This window comes from Marmota monax, unplaced genomic scaffold, assembly GCF_021218885.2.
Source record: "Marmota monax isolate L192 unplaced genomic scaffold, Marmota_monax_Labrador192_F-V1.1 WCK01_AAM20220418_F8-fsc00023, whole genome shotgun sequence".
Taxonomy (NCBI): domain Eukaryota; kingdom Metazoa; phylum Chordata; class Mammalia; order Rodentia; family Sciuridae; genus Marmota; species Marmota monax.
The window spans coordinates 1,891,736-1,908,020 of NW_026692907.1; the positions used below are offsets into that span (position 1 = coordinate 1,891,736).

General features: G+C 43.5%; 2 protein-coding genes across 9 annotated transcripts in view; one reads left to right on the forward strand and one right to left on the reverse strand.

Moving 5' to 3' along the window:
- Positions 1–602, forward strand: part of Zyg11a (zyg-11 family member A, cell cycle regulator) — a 39,439-nt gene extending 38,837 nt beyond the window's left edge. The window contains exon 14 of the mRNA XM_046450886.2: positions 439–602. Coding sequence (XP_046306842.1) covers positions 439–602 — 164 coding nt within the window. The remainder of the gene's footprint in view (positions 1–438) is intronic.
- The window catches only part of Echdc2 (enoyl-CoA hydratase domain containing 2), a 64,983-nt gene that overhangs the window by 28,484 nt on the left and 20,214 nt on the right, over positions 1–16,285 (reverse strand). For 3 of the 8 annotated variants that reach the window (XM_058581467.1, XM_046450882.2, XM_046450880.2), the window contains exons 2-9: positions 15,234–15,301; positions 15,076–15,163; positions 12,948–13,034; positions 12,123–12,215; positions 10,615–10,671; positions 10,228–10,415; positions 6,264–6,314; positions 4,800–4,847 (exon numbers count right to left, since the gene is read on the reverse strand). In XM_058581467.1, the coding sequence (XP_058437450.1) occupies positions 4,800–4,847; positions 6,264–6,314; positions 10,228–10,415; positions 10,615–10,671; positions 12,123–12,215; positions 12,948–13,034; positions 15,076–15,163; positions 15,234–15,301 (680 nt within the window). Of the gene's footprint in view, positions 1–8; positions 743–3,459; positions 3,893–4,799; positions 4,848–6,263; positions 6,315–10,227; positions 10,416–10,614; positions 10,672–12,122; positions 12,216–12,947; positions 13,035–15,075; positions 15,164–15,233; positions 15,302–16,285 lie in introns of those variants that run through there. The other 5 variants (XM_046450885.2, XM_046450878.2, XM_046450879.2 and 2 more) reach the window with 4 other exon arrangements.

The following is a 16,285-nucleotide window of genomic DNA, read 5'->3' on the forward strand; positions in this document are numbered from 1 at the left end:
AACATAACTGACATGTATTAAATATTTACTGTGTGTTAAACATGACTTTAAGCACGTCACAAGCATTTTCACATGTGATTCTCACAGCAACCCTAGAATAAATATCATCCTCATTTCATACATGAGGAAGCTAAGGCACAAGGAAGAAAATCTTGTCTAATCATGAAACTAGTAACTGAGCAGTATTTAAACCCAGAAGGCAACACTCCTACATAATACCATAAAAAAAAAAATTTTAAATTTGGGGCCTTGCTGAGTTGCCAAGGCAGGCCTCAAACTTATGATCCTCTTGTCTCAGTATTCTGAGTCACTTCTGAGTCACATTATAGATGTGTGGCACTGTATCTGACTATACTCTTTCTTTAGAAAGGTGAATGTGGTGATTTGGGATTATTTAAAATGCTGGATGTCTACAGAGTGTCTTTCATTTTCTTTTAGCTAGCAAATACTGCAAAATGTTAGTTGAAGAAGGAGGATTGCAGCTTTTGTATGATATCCAGGAGCACAGTCAGGCAAATCCTCAAGCAAAGCAGATGGCAACTTCCATTCTAGAGGACTTCAGGATGCATTTCATGAATTATCGGAGTCTCCCTCTGAGTTGAAGACCCTTCTTAATCTGAGGGCTTCCAAGGTGCGCTCTGCTCCTCGAAACCAGGTCTCCTTCCCTGTCAGTAACTGAATGTTGAAAATGTTTGTTGGTGTTTGTGTATTAGGTGTCTCATTGACCTTTGTTGTTGATTTTCTGTAAATTATAAAAAAGTTAGATTTACATGCTAGTCATAATCCCTAATCAAGTTGGAATCATTTTTATGGAAACCTCTTTAGCAGTAGAGTTGAAAAACCAGTTATTGTGGACTTTGTGGGGAGACTTGGGAGCTTGTGTTGGAATAGCTATGTTAGTTTTCTCTGACCCTGAACAGTTTTTCCATTTTGGGGAGTTTGTCAGTGAAACAGGACCTCTTTGCTGGGAAGAGGAAGGACAGACCTACAGGGAAATTTGGTGTTTGTTAAATTCCCTCATTTGTTATTCCTGGTATGTGAAGCTACCAGAAAAGAAGTATATGAAGATGGGAAATAATATGTTTTGAAATGTTTTTTTGGCCAGGCACAGTGGTGCACACCTGAATCCTAGCTACTTAGGAGGAGGAGGCAGGAGGGTCACAAGTTTAAGGCCAGCCTGGCCAACTTAGTGAGACCCTTTCTCATAATTTAAGAAAAAGTGCTGGGGATATAGCTCAGTGGTAAAGAACCTCTGGGTTCAAACCTCAGTCCTCAAGAGATGGGGGAAAATATCTAGAAAATGGAACCTGTTGGAAGGGGGAGAAAAGATTTTCTTTTTTTTATCCCCCCCCCCCCCAGATACTAGAGTACTTTCCATTTGAGAGGTAGAGGGAAAAGAATATATATTTTATAGTTTTTGGTTTTTTTTTTTTTTTTTTTTTTTTTTGGCCTTTTCTGAAACATTTTTATGGGTGCTCTTATTCAGCATGGAGTCAAAGGGGTCACTTTTCTGAAATCAAGCCTCAATTACAGCATAAACTCTATCAGAAGCTTTTGTTTGTTTTGTCTTCAAAGCTGCTCTGAGGAATAAAGTATGAATTCCTTCCTTGTCTTATTATTGACAACTGATGAATTTGCTTTGTCATTCATCTGCTTAAGTTTTCGTTTTTTATTCCCCCATAACAGGGATCAAACCCAAGGCCTCGCATGCTATGCAAGTACTTTACTACTGAGCTATATTCTCAACCCTTCTGTTTAAGTTTTCAAATAACTAAACTAAATTCCTGTTTGATTATTAGCATATTTTAAGACTAGAGTTTTGTGCTTTTAGCTGAATTTACCTCTTTTTTTTTTCTATTTACAAATATGGATTTTTTTTTTTTTTTGGTACCAGAGATTGAACTAAGGGGCACTCAACCACTGAGCCACATCCAGCTGAATTTACCTCTTAATTGAAGTATTGTGTGCCATCTTTGGGACTCATTGAGTATGTCATTTTTAGTTACTCTAAAACACATTGCATACTCTTACTCACCAGTGTCCTCGCAGATAAGTGTAATTTGTAACCAAATCCTTCAAACTGCACCCTTTATCTCACACTCACTCTTCTTCATGATTCTAGAAATAGTCTTCGAGTTTCTTGATCTAGTTTCCAGTACCTTGGAACATTGTGTTATTAGATGCTAACTTTTGCTAAAGGATGTATCATGGGAACCAGTATCTTTTTTTTTAGAATTTTTTAATATTTATTTTTTAGTTTTCGGCGGACACAACATCTTTGTTTGTATGGGTGCTGAGGATCGAACCCGGGCCACATGCATGCCAGGCGAGCGTGCTACCGCTTGAGCCACATCCCCAGCCCGGGAACCAGTATCTTTTGAGATCCAACTGTGCACCAGATACCCTTCCAGTTTTGTCTCTTTCACAGCCATTTTCTGGGGTACATAAATTATTCTCCTCACTTAACACTTGAGAAAAAGGAAGTTCAGAAATGTTGTTACTTTCCTGAGTGGTCATTCACCTGGTGAGGCTGTTGCTGATTCTAAGGATTCAACTCCTCTGTGCTGTTCTTCGTACCAGGACACACACATAACCTTGGCACATTTGTATTTAGCAGCAAGTAGCACTGTTAGTGGTATGTGTCCCTGCCAGTGTTTAGTGACTCTAGGCCAGAGTATGTGCTGAGAATGCTCAGCCAGTTATAGGATGACCATGAGGTCACCTTGGTAGAAGAGGAGGGGAAGGGTATTGAGACTAGTGTGGGTGGATTCATGAATACTAGGTCTCCCCCAACCCCTTTATTTTCCAAGTGTGTTATCCTCTTGCTCACTTTTGCCCATGCTGTTCCCATCAACCTTCCTGATGGTTTTTTACGTCCACCCTGTACTGGGGTTTCAATCCAGGGCCTTGTGCTTACTAGGCAAATGCTTTACCACTGAGCTATATCCCCAGCCCTCAGCCTTCCTCTTATTCAAATGCCTGTTACTCCTCCAGGCTCATCTTCCATGGTTGCCTGCTCATTTCCCAACTTTCCCTTCTGTTCATCAGAATTAACTGCTCTCCTCTCTGTGCTACTGAAGGCCCGGAAAAGTCTTCATGTCATTCTGTAGTTTATAAAATGCTTTCAGAGCAGTGATTTCACTTGTTCTCACCAAGTATTACAACATATATTTTGAATATGAGGGTTTTTACAAAAATTCTTTTTAGTTGTAAATAGACAACAGTACCTTTATTTTTATTTATTTTTATGTGGTGCTGAGAATTGAACCCAGTGCCCCACACATGCTAGGCAAGTGCCACTGAGCCACAATCCCAGCCCTGAACATGAGGGTTTTTAAGTCTTCACAACAGATTCATTTTATAGAAAAGGAAGCTGAAGCCTATAGAGGCTAAACGGTTTGTCCAAGGTCATATAGCAAGAAAGTGTCCAAGTTGGAATTAGCAGTCTAACTCCTGATACAGTGTTCAATCAATACTAGGATTTATTTATTCTTTCTTTTCCAGAGGAAAAACACGAGGGCCTTCTTAAAACCCCTTGCTGACTCTAGTAAGTACCTGATCACTGAAAGCCAGGGATTCTCCAAAGTAAATCCGATACTAATGATTATGTAGCCAATGTGAGTAATAAGGAAGGTGGCAGTAGACATGTGATTAGCACCTTGGTATCAGGCACAACCCTAGCCATTTTATGTCCATCATCATCCTTGTGAAGAAACTGAAGGCCAAAGAGGTGAAGTGATGAGGGTCATCCTGCTGCAAACTTTCCATCTGGATCTTGCTCAAGGCATGCATGTCCTATACTTAAGGTTAAATGTCATTTGCCAACAAACTTTGGGGGCCTTTTCTCCCTGAAGGCTGCCATGCCCTCCAGCCGGTCCTGGGTTGGGATATTCTGCAACAGTGTATAGAATATTAGTTTTGAGGAAGCAGAGCCAGAGGCCAAACAGCTGCTTAAGCCTGTCCACCCATAACAAGGCCAGGGTCCAAATGTTTCATTATTTCTGTACTTGGATCTTGGATTCCTGGTCTCCTGGGGAAGGCAGGGCAGCCTCTGGCACCTGTGCCTGCCCACCATGGGCACCTCTTGTGCACTATGCACATGCCTGCAGAGAGGTCACCACCTCCTGTAGCAGTGTGAGGAGGCTGCTTGCAGCAAGTAGTCTAGCAGTATAATTCTCACTAGGTTATACCAGTCCCAACACCCTGTTTCAGAGGATTTTGATATTTTCCTGAAAATCGGCATATTTTACTCACCCAAGAGTCAAGCCAAATAGGTCAGGCTCAGGTTTATAGCCCCTCCATTGGGCACAGTCTGTAGGTTTTAACCAAGCCTGACACCCTAACTCCAGCCTTGCCCCTATAGTGGTGACTGGTATAGGGACAGCAGAAACCATTCTTTCTCTTTGTTAAGTACCTGTGTGGTCGGTCTCTCTCTCTCTCTCTCTCTCTCTCTCTCTCTCTCTCTCTTTTATTAATAGTTTTTAGTTGTTAATGGATCTTTTTATTTCTTTATATGCGGTGCTGAGGATTGAACCCAGTGCCTCATACATGCCAGGCAAGCGCTCTGCCTCTGAGCCACAACCCCAGCCCCTGTGTGGTCTCTTATAATTCTATGGGCACTAACTGGGCAGAATGTACCACCATTAGGTAGTTGAACAAACAGTATTACGGGGTTTCCCTGGAAATACCTTAGAGTCAGAGTGTTTGGGCTTCTTGCTTGGTCATGTATCACCCAAGGCTCCCCTAGTCTAGCCCACCGTCCGCTAACAAGTGTTTGTGGACTAGCAACAGACACATACCTGGGCATAACACATCCCTTCAATGGCCATCCCTGATGCGATGTCCACCTGAAAGAAAGAAGTGCTTGCTGGATCAGCCTGGCTTTGTCTAGCTCCATCCACATGCACTGAGAGCCAGCCCACTCTACTGCAGACACCAGCCTCTGGGAGCAGAGGGAACTCTCTATCTGGAGAAGGAATACCATTTATAACAGTGGCAAAACAGTGCTGAGAGAAATGGGGGCTGAGAACCATGGGGAGAGTTGACGATTCTTCAAAGAAGGGGGAGCAAGAGCTACACAGTCAAGCCAGAGTCCTTTCTTCCTTCCTGGCCACCTCACTATGCCCCTACCCTCACCCTGTCACCCCAGGAGTTAACTGTTGGCTTCTTCCCTTAGGAAGGAGCACCAGGCCTTGACCTGGTACATTCTCTATCCTCTCTTGTCCACTGACCTGTACTGTCCTAAAAATACTACATGTGTAGACTCATTTACTTTTCACAACAAGGGCCATTATGGCTGTTACTCAGCTGAGAAATGTAAGGCAGTAGTAGAAAGGTCCCAATGATAATAGTTTGTGGAAGAGCAGGGCTTTGGACTCAGGTGGTCCAGCACCAAACGTGCGCCTCTCTCTGCTTCCAGGCTAAATTGTTGTATCCTCACTCCACCAGCTGCTTAATTATATACCTCTGTGCCTTTGTTCATGCTTTAACCTTTCTCTGAAATTCTTATCCTTTCCAAGGCCCAGTTCTAGAAAACATTCTTAAACCCAGTATTGCCCAGTGTAGTAGCCACTAACCACATGTGGCTGTTAGAAAGCACTTGGATTGTTGATTATTGTGTAGGGAAATTGGATATTCTTATTTGCTTTTCATCGAGTTTAATAGCATGTGACTAAGCTATGGAGAGCCTCACCCTAACCTTTCTGGGGTGTCTTCTCAGTGCCATAACCTTCCATTAGTGATTTGTGTCTATATATTTTCCTTCCCCACCTAGTGGGTAGTGACCATATTTCATCTCTGTTTCCCACTTCCCAGCTGAGGCCTGGATTCAGTGTAAGTGAATTGGTTTCTAGGAATGGATTAGCTGCACCCAGTGCATCATGCTGAGCCCTGCACTTGCAGCCAGATACTGCCGGCACAAACCCAAGAACTTGGATTAGGAGCCACACAGATCCAGGTTTATTCTTCACTTCTTGTTACCTTGAGCAAGCCATTTACATTTTCTGAACCTCAATTTCCTCTCCTCTCCAAAGGAGAGAGTTGAGGATAAAATGTAACCAAGAATATTGTCTGGCCAAACTTGCCATTTAGTAGATGGGTAAACTGAAGCACACACAGAGAGGGGTCAGGCTGGGAGTTTGTTAGATGAGTTCACTTCCTGAGTTCTTTTCAGCTGTGTTGTCTGGCTGTAAGGATGGGGAAAGTACTGCATCCCAGTCACAATTAACTTTAACAACTCAAGTCCTGACCTGGTGGAATCTTACCTCCATTCCTCTGTCAATGGCTACCTTGCCTAGCCGCACAGCAATGGGGGCCTAGGAAACAGAAAACAGTGGTTGAGGGAGGATCAGTGCTGAAAGGTTTGAATTGAAGGGAGTAACAACTTTATTGTAAGGTATGGGTTTTGGGTCTAGACATTTGGGTCTAGTCCTAGCTTGGGCCATTCTATTGTCAATTGTACTTCATAGCATTAGACCTGCCTCTTAGGTTGAACTTCCTTTTCTACAATGAAGGAAGTAGACTCTGATTCTGACCTTCCCCATCCCAACTGGCAGGGTTTTTTGTCATTCAATCCATCCTTCCAATGTGTACAACATCCCACAGTTTATAAAGGGCTTTCTTATCCACAGACTTGTCAAATAGTGCTACCCATCTTCCAGTCTGGTGTCTTCATTAGTCCCCTGTTTTACAGATATGAAATTGAGACCCAGGGAAGTGAAGCATCTAGTTACATTTATCTAGTGAGTCATCGGACTCCTGCTTCCTTCCTCTATCCCCCTCATCTCAGCAACTGCAAACCCCACTGTTTCCATTTTCTGACTTTTACTTTATGCCCTTCTTATTCCTCTGTTCTCTTTGTTTGCCATGAATATGTTGTTATGTTGGTAACTACACAATAAAGAAACATCTTTCACTAAAGAAAGTAAAAGCCAGGCACAGTAGTACAAACGTGTAATCCCAGCTACTCAGGAGGTTGAGGCAGGAGAATTCCAAGTTTGAGGCCAGCCTGGGCAACCTTGTAAGAACCTCTCAATGGGTATGGTAGTGTGGCACATGGCTGTAATCCCAATGGCATGGAAAGCTGAGGCAGAAGGATTGCAAGTTCAAAGCTAACCTCAGCAATTTTAACAAAGACCTAAGCAACTTCATGAGACTGTCTCAAAAAAAATAAAAAGAGCTTGGGATGTGGCTCAGTTGTTAAAGAGTCCCCGGGTTCAATTAAAACAAAAAAAACTTGTCTCAGTAAAAAGGGGTGGGGGTCAGGTGGCTGGTGATATATAGTGAGTGGTTCAGTGGTAGTGTGCTTGCCTGATATGGTGAGGCCCTAAGTTTGCTCCCTAATATCAAAACAAAACAAAAAACAAATTAGTTAACATGTTTGATGTTTGAATAGAAAACATATCCAAATCCCTTATTCAAAGTATAATGTATATTTGCTACTTAAGGGGGAAATTCAAGTGTAGAGATAGGAACCTTGCCTTTACAGTATTATTTTTAAAATTTATTTATTTTACAGTAGAATGCATTTGCATTTACAGTATTAATAGTTTAAACTCAACCATTTGACTCTATGTTGTTTGTCCACTAGATGACAACCATCTATCACACTGACCTTGGCATTCTCCCCATCCGGGAAACCTGTATCACCTCCACCATCCACTACTGTCCACCCTTATTGGAAATTGAACCCAGGGCCTCACACGTGTTAGGCAAGTGCTCTCTCACTGAATTACATTCCTAGGCCTTTTTAAACTTTTAAATTTTGAGATGCTCAAGCTGGACTTGATCTTGTAATCCTCCTGCCTTAGCCTCCTGAGTTGCTGAGATAATAGGTATGTACCACCATGTCCAGCTCTGGGGAAAAGTTCATTCTGAATTTTCAATAACATAGATGGAAGTTGAAGGTTGTTTCCCTGCAAACCCCGCCCCCTCAAGAAGGTCCCAGCTGTGGAATTCATGACTATAGTTACTATGTTTTGGTAGGCTGATGTTTTGGTTTACAGAACTACTGTTTTCTTTTTTGATACCAGGGAATAAACTCAGGGGCACTTGACCACTGAGCCACATCCCAGCCCCATTTTTTAAATTTATTTAGAGACAGGGTCTCACTGAGTTGCTTATTAATTAGCTTCTCATTTTTTGCTGAGGCTAGCTTTGAACTCACAATCCTCCTGTCTTAGCCTCCTGAACCACTGAGCAGAACTGCTTTTAAGTATTCAAATAATCAATAATTTTTATTAGTATACTGCCATTATTTCAGTATACATGGAAATATAAATCATCTTGAGCTTCTGTTACCCAGTTTATACAAAAAGGCACTATACACAGTCTATGAATCTAGCTAGTTTGATGCTCTCAATGGAATCTGCTGCCAGGCACTCCTTGGAGTTATTCTGAACTCTGTATGAATTCGAAGACTTTCTGACCAAAAGTAATAAGAACCTTATGGCATTAAAGTGGTCCAGGAAAGGTCACCAGAATCTCCATTTAATATAGTGAAACACCCCTCACACTAAAAATGAAAATGAAATTCAATTTTGCGGGAAGCTACTGGGGATTTAATCCAGGGGTGCTCAACCATGGAGCCACATCCCCAGCCCTTTTTAGTTATTCTTTATTTTGAGACAGGGTCTTGCTAAATTGCTTAGGGCCTCGATAAGTTGCTGAGGCTGGCTTTGAACTTGCAATTCTCCGCCTCCGCCTCCTAAGTCACTGGGATTACAGGTGTGCACCACTGTGCCTGGTGAAATTCTGTTTTAAATGCAAGTCATTGTCAATTCCAAAAGTAGATAGTCCCTAATACCCAAATTTTAAAAAATCTCAGTTATAAAAGAGGATTATTTCAGTTTTCAAGGAATTATTTTCTGTTTCTCTTTTTTTCAAAACAAAACACTATTTATGGTTATTGAAATGATCTCTGTTAGTGATATGGCTCACATTTTTACAGGTTTATATTTTAACTGCTTTGTAATGTTTGTAAAGTTTTTGTATTTGAAATGGATTATATATTTGGTTTAAAGTTTTTAAAATTTTGTATGTTTTGCATTCTTAAAATCATGAGTTTTTAATATTATGTTTCATGAAAAATAAATACCCAAATACCAGTGTTTGCTTTTTTTTATGATATTGCAATCACTTTTTGTGACCTTAATGACCAAGTCACTTAATCTTTCTGTGTCTGTTTTCTCAAAAATGATAATTAACTCTACTGTTTTATTCTAGTTAATTGAGACACACTGTATTAAAGCACCTAACATTGTGTCTGACAGATTAAAGGTACTTGGTCCAGGCTGCATCAATATTATTTTAAATTATTTAAACCTAACTACATTTTAGCAGCTTTTATGAATATGGAAACTTGAGACCTTATCCCTCCCACCCTACCCCTCTTCCCCCTCATGCCTCCTGTCTGTCCCACTTAGTGAAAAGCCAGCAGAACTTCTCAGGGCCTTGGGTACCCTAGCCAGCCAGATCCTGGGTATCCTTACTGGAACTTTGGCCCTGCAGCTGGTAGGGTTGATTCTGGGCCAGGCCTAAATCTGTTCCCTAAGGAGCAGTTCTAAACCCTTTGGGAAACTATCTCCAGAGACTATTGTAGGATTTTATTTTTATTTATTTTGCTATGGTGGAGATCAAACCCAGGATCTTGTGTATGCTAGTAGATAAGCACTCCACCATTGAGCCACACCTCCATTACCTTGAAGATTTTAGGAAATTAATGAGTCTTAATACATGTCCTGCATATTTTAAGAAATTAATTATGCAGTGTGGCAGGAAACATGGCACATGGTAGTTTTGCATCCACTTAAGAATCTTGCTTTTACAGTCTTTGGGGATACTTAAAGGCTGTTCTGTATTATACAATAGCCACTGTCCACTTGCCTTGAGAATGTAGCTAGTGTGAGGAGCTAAGTTTTTTGATTTAAATAAGTTAGTTTGAGTCTTCTGCCATCCTGGACAGCAGAGATGGGCAGCATTGCCATCATCAGATATGGACAGTGCTATTCTAATGGTTTTGAGTCCACTGGATTTTAGCCCTAAAGAATTCAATTTTTCTTTTAATTCAGAATTAAAATTTGCTTTGATTTGTTTACTGAAAGAGTGGGAAAACTCCAAAAAGGGTTCATTTTATGTCTTTGAGTAAATGGATGTTGTGCAGCCCCAAGGAATACCTTAGCCCTTGGGGCCTCCAATGTCCCTCCAGCCTGTGCTTGGCTGTCTACACACCTGGGGTAGAATCTCCTGAGCCAGTGCTAGTGCCCGATGGTAGGCAGCATCACCTTCCTTGTTCTGGTCCACGGTGTGATTCACTAGTCCCAGTGCGTGGGCCTGTACGCCACTCAGACGTCGGCCTGTGAAGATGAGCTCCTTCGCCAGGGCCACCCCCAGGCAGCGGGGCAGCCTCTGAGTCCCTCCTGCCAGGATGGAGGGTAAGTGATGTTGAGAAGGGGGAACCCAGGGAAGCCCTATCCTGGTAATTGCCTGGACTTCTCAGAGTTGCAGATTGAGGTAGAATGGGAGGTCAGGGCCCAGGGTAAACTAGGAAAGCAGGCAGGGAAGGGCTTTGATGGTGTAACTGGGCAGAGAGAAGGTTAAGGCTGTAGGCAAGATTACCTGCCCCTGGGAGGAGCCCTCGAGTGGTCTCAATCAGTCCCATGATTGCAGAGGAAGCTGTTTAAATAGAGGAGAGTAAAGTACTCCCTCCCAATCCCATCCTCCATTGCAAATTCCTGTGGAGAAGAGACTCCTGCTTTGGTCTCCTCACCCCTTCAGCCACTTCTCTCCTCATGTGGGCACACCCATGCTTACCCAGACTCTGCCTCTGGAAGAGCCCTAACCTGGAAGTCCAGAGACCCAGTCCCACATCTCATCACCCTCTGTGTAGTTGTGAGTCACCAGCAAGTCTCTGCCTTCCTGAGCTTCAATGATGGAAAAAAAAGGTGATTGTTCCTCTTCTGCCTGATTCAGAGTATAATGGCTTGAAAGAAGAACAGGGGTTCTTCTTTCAAGAAGATGCCTGATACCTACCTCTGTCTTAGTGGATTCTCTGTCCTATGGACCCTTAGCTCTGGCCTGTCCTAGAGTGTTGATGGATTCTGTTCCAATCATGGTTATACCTCCCAGCATTTTTTTTTTTTTTTTGGTCACAGTCTGAAATCTCCCTGATGGTCCTCCTCCTAAGTTCTGCTTCCCCTGAGAAGCTTTATTTGATCCACACACAGGCCTCTCTTGAACTCCCCCAGCACAGAGCATCTGACCCATGCAATGTGGGCAGAAAGAACTGGCCATGTCACTGCTTTGGGGGAGTTTCCCACTCTTAATCTCTGTCATCACAGAAACCCTGTGAATTAATTGCCTGAAACATGTGAGAAGCAAAATTGGGACTATGGTCTGGTACTTAGTGCCACACTACCTGGTCAATTCTTTGACATACTTGGTGTAGACAGAAGCCACCTTCATGCCTGAAGCTACATATTTTTGAGTGCTGTGCCTGGAGTGACAGGAAAAGCTTGGGGGAGAGGTACCACCACTACCTCCAAGAATGGCACTTCACTAATAAGTCAGCAACTTTGTAAAGCCATCAGCTGAGGGCTGGGAATGTGGGGATGTAGCTCAGTAACAGAGCACTTTCTTAGCATGTGCAAGGCCTGGGTTCAATCCTCAGTATCGCAAAACAACAAACAAATTAAAAAAAAACCATCAGTTATCTTCTTCCCTTTCCTCGAGGCTCAACTGCAGAACAAGTAGTGCCAACAGTGAATCTAAGGGCAATCAATATTCTGCTCAGTCACCTTGCAAGTAGCTGGGCCAGTGACCAACTGCCTCTTGGCTCAATCAATGGTAAATAATCTGACTTGGACAGAACTGAAAGGTTGAACATGATCTCTGCCCTCCTTGGCTTCCCTTCTCCATGCTCTTTTTGCTGTCCTGTCATCAGTTGCTCTGAGGTCTGTGTGATCATACTGAGGGAAGCAGTTCTCATAGATAAAGGCTTGTGCTCCCTCTGTGTCTCCCCCTACCCTCCTTCAGCTTTTCTCTTGGAAGGCCAAGAGCAGAGGCTGACTGCAGAACCCCAACAGCCTGTTTCACTAACCCTCCCCTCTTCACCCCCTGCCCATTACCTGCCACTCGGAGGTCACAGGCCAGGGCAAGCTCCAGGCCCCCGCCCAAGGCAAACCCATCCATAGCTGCAATGGTGGGTGCTGGGAAGGCTGCTGTGGAGATGAAGAAGGGTCAGGACCAAGACAGACACCCAGCTCTGGTGAGGGGCAAGCTAGTTGGAATAAGGGACTCACTAGCCCTAGGTTTGGAGACCTCCCTTGGTACCTCAGCCAGGTTAACTGGGAAGTCAGTTTTGCCATGGGGAAGGGAAACAGGGAATGGAGATGCGAGTGGGAGATGGGCTGACTGGGCCCCAGTCTTTCTGTGTGCCAAGCCCTGTGCTATGTGCTGTGAACCCAGACCTGAAGATGTGACCCCTGTCCCCATGGGGCTTAGTCTAATGGGGAAGGCAAATGGACAAAAAGACAATGGTAACCTGATGCTCCAATAAAAAAATCTTGGAGGGTGGGTCAGGAAGGCCTCCTGAAGGAGGATGCATGGAGACCTTGAAGGAGAGTGAAAATTCAGGAACCCAAGAAAGGGTATTCCTGGCAAAGATTCCTGCAACTGTCAAAGCCTGAAGGCCTGTTTGATGAACTTGACTCCTCTGGAATGGCTGGACTTGAACCCTAAGAGTGGTCAATAGAATGGGGCACAAAGGGAGAAGAGTCAGGGTCCCCCCTGGAGTAGGAATGCTCTCTGCGCCCTCTTATAGAATTTCTTGTGGCCACACCCAAACCTTAAGAGTCATCTGTCTACACAAAGCTCAAAACAGTATTCTCTTTAGAGGGTGGGTGAGGAGGGGCTGGCATCAGGCGTTTCCAACCCTGGACCCCAGATCTCACCAATGTCATTCATCAAGCCTCGGAGTCGCTGGACAAAGACCCCCACCTCTGCTGCACTCATCTGCTCCCGCTCCTTCAGGTCCGCACCTGCAGATGGCGAGGGTTTGGTACCATCCCTTGGGAAAATGGCTTGTTATGAAATCTAATCCTAATCCTTTAGGTGGCTAAAGGATCCAGCAAAGGAGTCTTGAGGTGAAGCAGCCAGAGAAGAAGGAGAAACACCAGGAAACAGTCAAGGAAGCCAGAAGGAGAAAGAGGAGTGCTGAAAAAGGAGATATGCAACAACCACAGCAAAAAGACAAATGAGGCCAGTGCAGTGGTACATGCCTGTAACCCCAGCGATTCTGGAAGCTGAGGCAGAGGGATTGCAAGTTCAAGGCCAGCTTCAACAACTTAGAACCTGTCTCAAAAAATTGAAAGGTCTGGGGATGTAGCTCAGTGATGAAGCACCCTTAGGTACAATTCCTGGTACCAAAAAAACCAAAAACAAAACAACAACAACAAAACGAATTGGACTTCATCAAATAAAATAACTCTTGTGCATCAAAAGACAAGAGAGTGCAAAGATGATCCATAGAATGGGAGAAAATATTTGCAAATCATATATCTGGTAAAGTATTAACAACAGGGCTTGGAGTGTGGATCAGAAGAGTTTGTTTAGCTGTGTGTAGCCTTGGGTATGATACCTGGCATATGTCTGTCTGTCTGTCTCTCTCTCTCTCTCTCCACACACACACACACACACACACACAAATTATTACCTAAGATATATAAAGAACCCCTACAAATCCAGAACAAAAGCAAAGGACTGATTCAAAGTAGGTAAAGGACTTGAATACACATTTCTCCAGAGAAGATATGCAGATGGTCAATAGCATACAAAAAGATGCTCACCATCATCAGTTGATGGTTATTATTTAAGAAAAAGTGTTGGCATGGATGTGGAGAAACTGGAACCCTAGAATACTGCTGGGGGTAATGTAAAAGATATAGCTATTTTGGAAAACAGTTTGGTGGCTTCTCAAAAACTTGAGAGTAGTAGCACATCCTGTAAATCCCAGCTATCTTGGAGGCTGAGGCCGAAGAATAAAAAAAAAGTTCAAGGCCAGCCTGGGCAACTTAGCAAGATCCTGTCTCCAAATAAAAAGGGATGGAGATGTGGTTCAATAGTAGAACACCCCTGAGCTAAATCCCTGGTATCACAATAAATAAAGTTACAATTCCAGTCCTACATGAACACTCCAAGGAGTTGAAAACAGGAACTCACCCAGATACTTGGATAGCAGTGCTCACATGGGGCATTATTCACAGTGACCCCAAAGTGAAAAGCACATGAATTGGTAAACAGAATGTGTTTGGTAAACAGAAGTGCTGACACTTAGTTACAACATGGATGAACCTTGAGGACATTATGCTATAAGTGAAATGAGCCATACACAGAAAAGAAAATATTTCATGATTCTAGTTATATAAGGTATCTAGAATAGGCAAATTCATAGGGAAGAAAATAGAATAGAGATAGGTTGTCAGGGACTGGGGTTGTGGGAGATCACATGTGCACATGATCCTAACAGCTCAGACCAAAGAGCTGAGCCATATTCCCTCGACTCCTGAGCATCAGGCTTCTCCCTTCCCACCCCTTCACAGCCTCTTCATGCCTCCCTCATGGTCTGTTTTCCCCTTCCCAACCACCATCCCAGAGTCAGTTCTCAGCTCAGGTCTCTTGATTTCTCACTGAGACCTGCGTACATTTTCCCCTACCTTTGAAACTGAAGTTCATGGTGCTGGTTCTGTTGTGAGAACCAAATAACAGGTGCAGTGGACAGCTTTGGTAACAGATTGGGATTGATTGTATGGGTGAATAAAGAGGCAGAGTCCCATCTTAGCCACTGACCTGTGAACATGTTTGGATTCAGTTTCTTCATTTCCTCAGTGAGGGGTCAGAACAAAGCATGTGATAGCAGAAACAACAGAATGTGGTGTCAGAGAGATCAAGATCAAACTATCTCATATGGCTGTGTGACCCAAGGCAAGGAATTTTACTTCTCTTAGAGTTTGCATTTGTAAACTGGAAATATGTATCCCTGCAGGCTGATGGGAGCCCTGCAGGGGACAGAGAGGGACCCACCTGCACAGAACACACCCTTCACTCCACTTCTGAAGAGCAGGACACGCACTTTCTGGTCCTCCCGTAGCCTGGCCAGAGCATCCAGCATCTGCAGAGGGCATCCTGTCAGTTACTTCCTAGTCCATCCCCAGACCCACCCTGGCGCCCTCCTTTCTTACCTCGCTGACGAAGATGTTTCCCAGGGCATTGCGGGCATGGGGTCTGTTCATCAGAATCTCAGTGATTCCTGCAGGGGACAGGGCAGCCTTGGGTGAGCTGGCTCTGCTCACCCACAGGGTGGTTGGAGGCAAGAGGCCTGGGTGGTGGGAAGCCTCTGCTCTTGATGACCAGTGGGACTTGGGGCAGGTCACAAACTTCAGCCTCAATTTTTCCAGCTGTAAAATGGAGACAGTAATCTGCTCTTTCTGCCTCTCAGAGGAAGTAGAGGGCTGTGAACCACAAAGTAAAATGGGATGAGGAATGGGAGACAACCACAGGAGCCCCTGCCTGCACAAATCAGCACCTTCAATTTCACAGCTCCTTCCATAATTTTCTTCCTTTCACAACCAAACCTCTTCCTCTAAAGAATTAAAATAAGGCAAAACCCTTATAATCACCACCCAGGATCAAGAACTGGAATTGTGCCAACCATTTCAGCAACCCCTCATGTGCCCGGACTCATCCATAGCTCCCTCCTTGACCCCCCAGAGGTAACTCTTCTAACTTTTGTGTAATCACTTCCATATATTTCTTTATAGTTTCCTTGCCCAAGTATGATTCCTTGGACATCACAGATTAAACAGTGCTAATTTAAAAATTTTAATGTCCATTCAAAACTTAGTACAATCCTGAGTCTCCCTCTAGCTTGGTCCTTCTCTCAAAAGTTATTTGTTGAGGAAACAGTAGGGTTTCTCAAAGTCTAGATTTTGCTGATTGCATGCTCATGAGGGCAAATCAACCTGCTTTTTTTAAAAAATATTTTTTTAGTTGTCAATGGGTTTTTATTTTATTTATTTATATATGGTGCTGAGAATCAAACCCAGTGCCTCACACATGCTAGGCAAGCACTCTACCACTGAACCACAACCCCAGCTCCTCAACCTGATCTTCTGTCACAAGAAATTAGCAACTAAACCCAGAGGGATTTTTGTTTTTGATACTGGAGATTGAATCCAGGGACTCTCTTAGTTACATTCCCAGTCCTTTTTATTTTTTATTTGGAGACAGAGGA